General features: G+C 64.5%; 1 protein-coding gene across 1 annotated transcript in view; it reads right to left on the reverse strand.

Annotated features, from left to right (window-relative positions):
- Nucleotides 1–1,218, reverse strand: part of FUK (fucokinase) — a 15,206-nt gene that overhangs the window by 4,404 nt on the left and 9,584 nt on the right. Inside the window, exons 7-10 of the mRNA XM_009998311.1 lie at nt 1,093–1,206; nt 885–986; nt 309–479; nt 162–229 (exon numbers count right to left, since the gene is read on the reverse strand). Of these exons, the coding sequence (XP_009996613.1) occupies nt 162–229; nt 309–479; nt 885–986; nt 1,093–1,206 (455 nt within the window). The remainder of the gene's footprint in view (nt 1–161; nt 230–308; nt 480–884; nt 987–1,092; nt 1,207–1,218) is intronic.

Genomic DNA, 1,218 nt, shown 5'->3' on the forward strand with positions numbered 1-1,218 from the left:
ATCTCAGTGTCCCAAAGGTCCCCTTCCCTGATGGATAGGATGGGGACAGCCCGTCAGCAGCACCCTGGGGTTCCAGGACACCTCCCAGGTGGGACACAGGATGGGTGTAGCCACCCCACCCCAGTTGGGTCTCCTGTGCCACCCTGGCACGTGGCACCTACCGTACGCCCGTGCGACGGAAGAACTCGGGCCAGGGCAGGTTCAGGTAGGTGGCCTCTTCAGCAGGGCTCTGCAGGGGGATGGAGGGGCTGGTGACACCTGGGCTCCGTGAGGGGGGGAACCCCCCTGTCACCTCACCTGCCCTGTACCTGCCAGTCGTCGAGGCGGCCGGTGAGCGTGAAGACGCGGCAGGGCAGGTGGCGCAGCCGGACGCGGTGGCCCTGCAGGACAAGGTCACGCAGGGGACAGCCCTGCAGGGCCACTGAGGAGTCCAGGGAGAGGCCCGAGAGGAGGCAGCCTGGACCAATCTCCAGGGGACCCTGAGGAAGAGGCAGCAGGGTCCTGAGTGGCACTGCCAGCACCAGAGCAGACCCCAAACCGCAGCCAGAGCCCACCCCAGGACACAAGGTGGGGGCAGCAGGAGCCAGAGGGACGTGCTTGGCTTTGTCACATGGGCTGCAGAAGTTGAGGTGACAGCCTCACAGGCCCCAAGGAGAGAGCCTGCCCTGGTCCCCAAGGGAGGGACAGCCCAGCAATGACAGCCTCCTCCCCTTTCTGAGAGAGGGTGGCAGCCACCAGGCTCCCCAGCACCAGCCAAGAGGCAGCCAAAGAAGAGGAAGGACACCCCAAATCTCACAGGCCCCATCCCAGCCAGGGCCACCTCACCCTGCTGCCCCAATTCAGTGCACTGAGAACTCAGGGTCACCCCCACCCCAGCCACTTACCTGGAGGTGACAGTGCTGGATGACACTGCCAGCTGCCAGCTTCACAGCTCCTTCCAGCAGGCAGTTGGTGACAGAGGAGCCATCCTCCAGGAGACAGGGCTGCTGCAGAGGGCCACAGAGGCAGGTGGGACCAGGGTCTGGCCACACAGCCTTGGAGCAACCCCCCCCCAAAAAAAAACCAACCAACCATGGGGATGGAAGGACTTACCTCCACGTGGGAATGGGCTGCTTTGCAGAAGTGGAGGTGGCTGGCAGAGCTGGGCAGGAGGGTCAGGCTGCGGATGTGGTCGCTGGCAGAGGTGGTCAGGTAGTCATAGGAGGCCTGGGGGATGCA

Source organism: Chaetura pelagica, unplaced genomic scaffold (assembly GCF_000747805.2).
Source record: "Chaetura pelagica isolate M959 unplaced genomic scaffold, ChaPel_1.0 scaffold125, whole genome shotgun sequence".
NCBI classification, from domain to species: Eukaryota; Metazoa; Chordata; class Aves; order Apodiformes; family Apodidae; genus Chaetura; species Chaetura pelagica.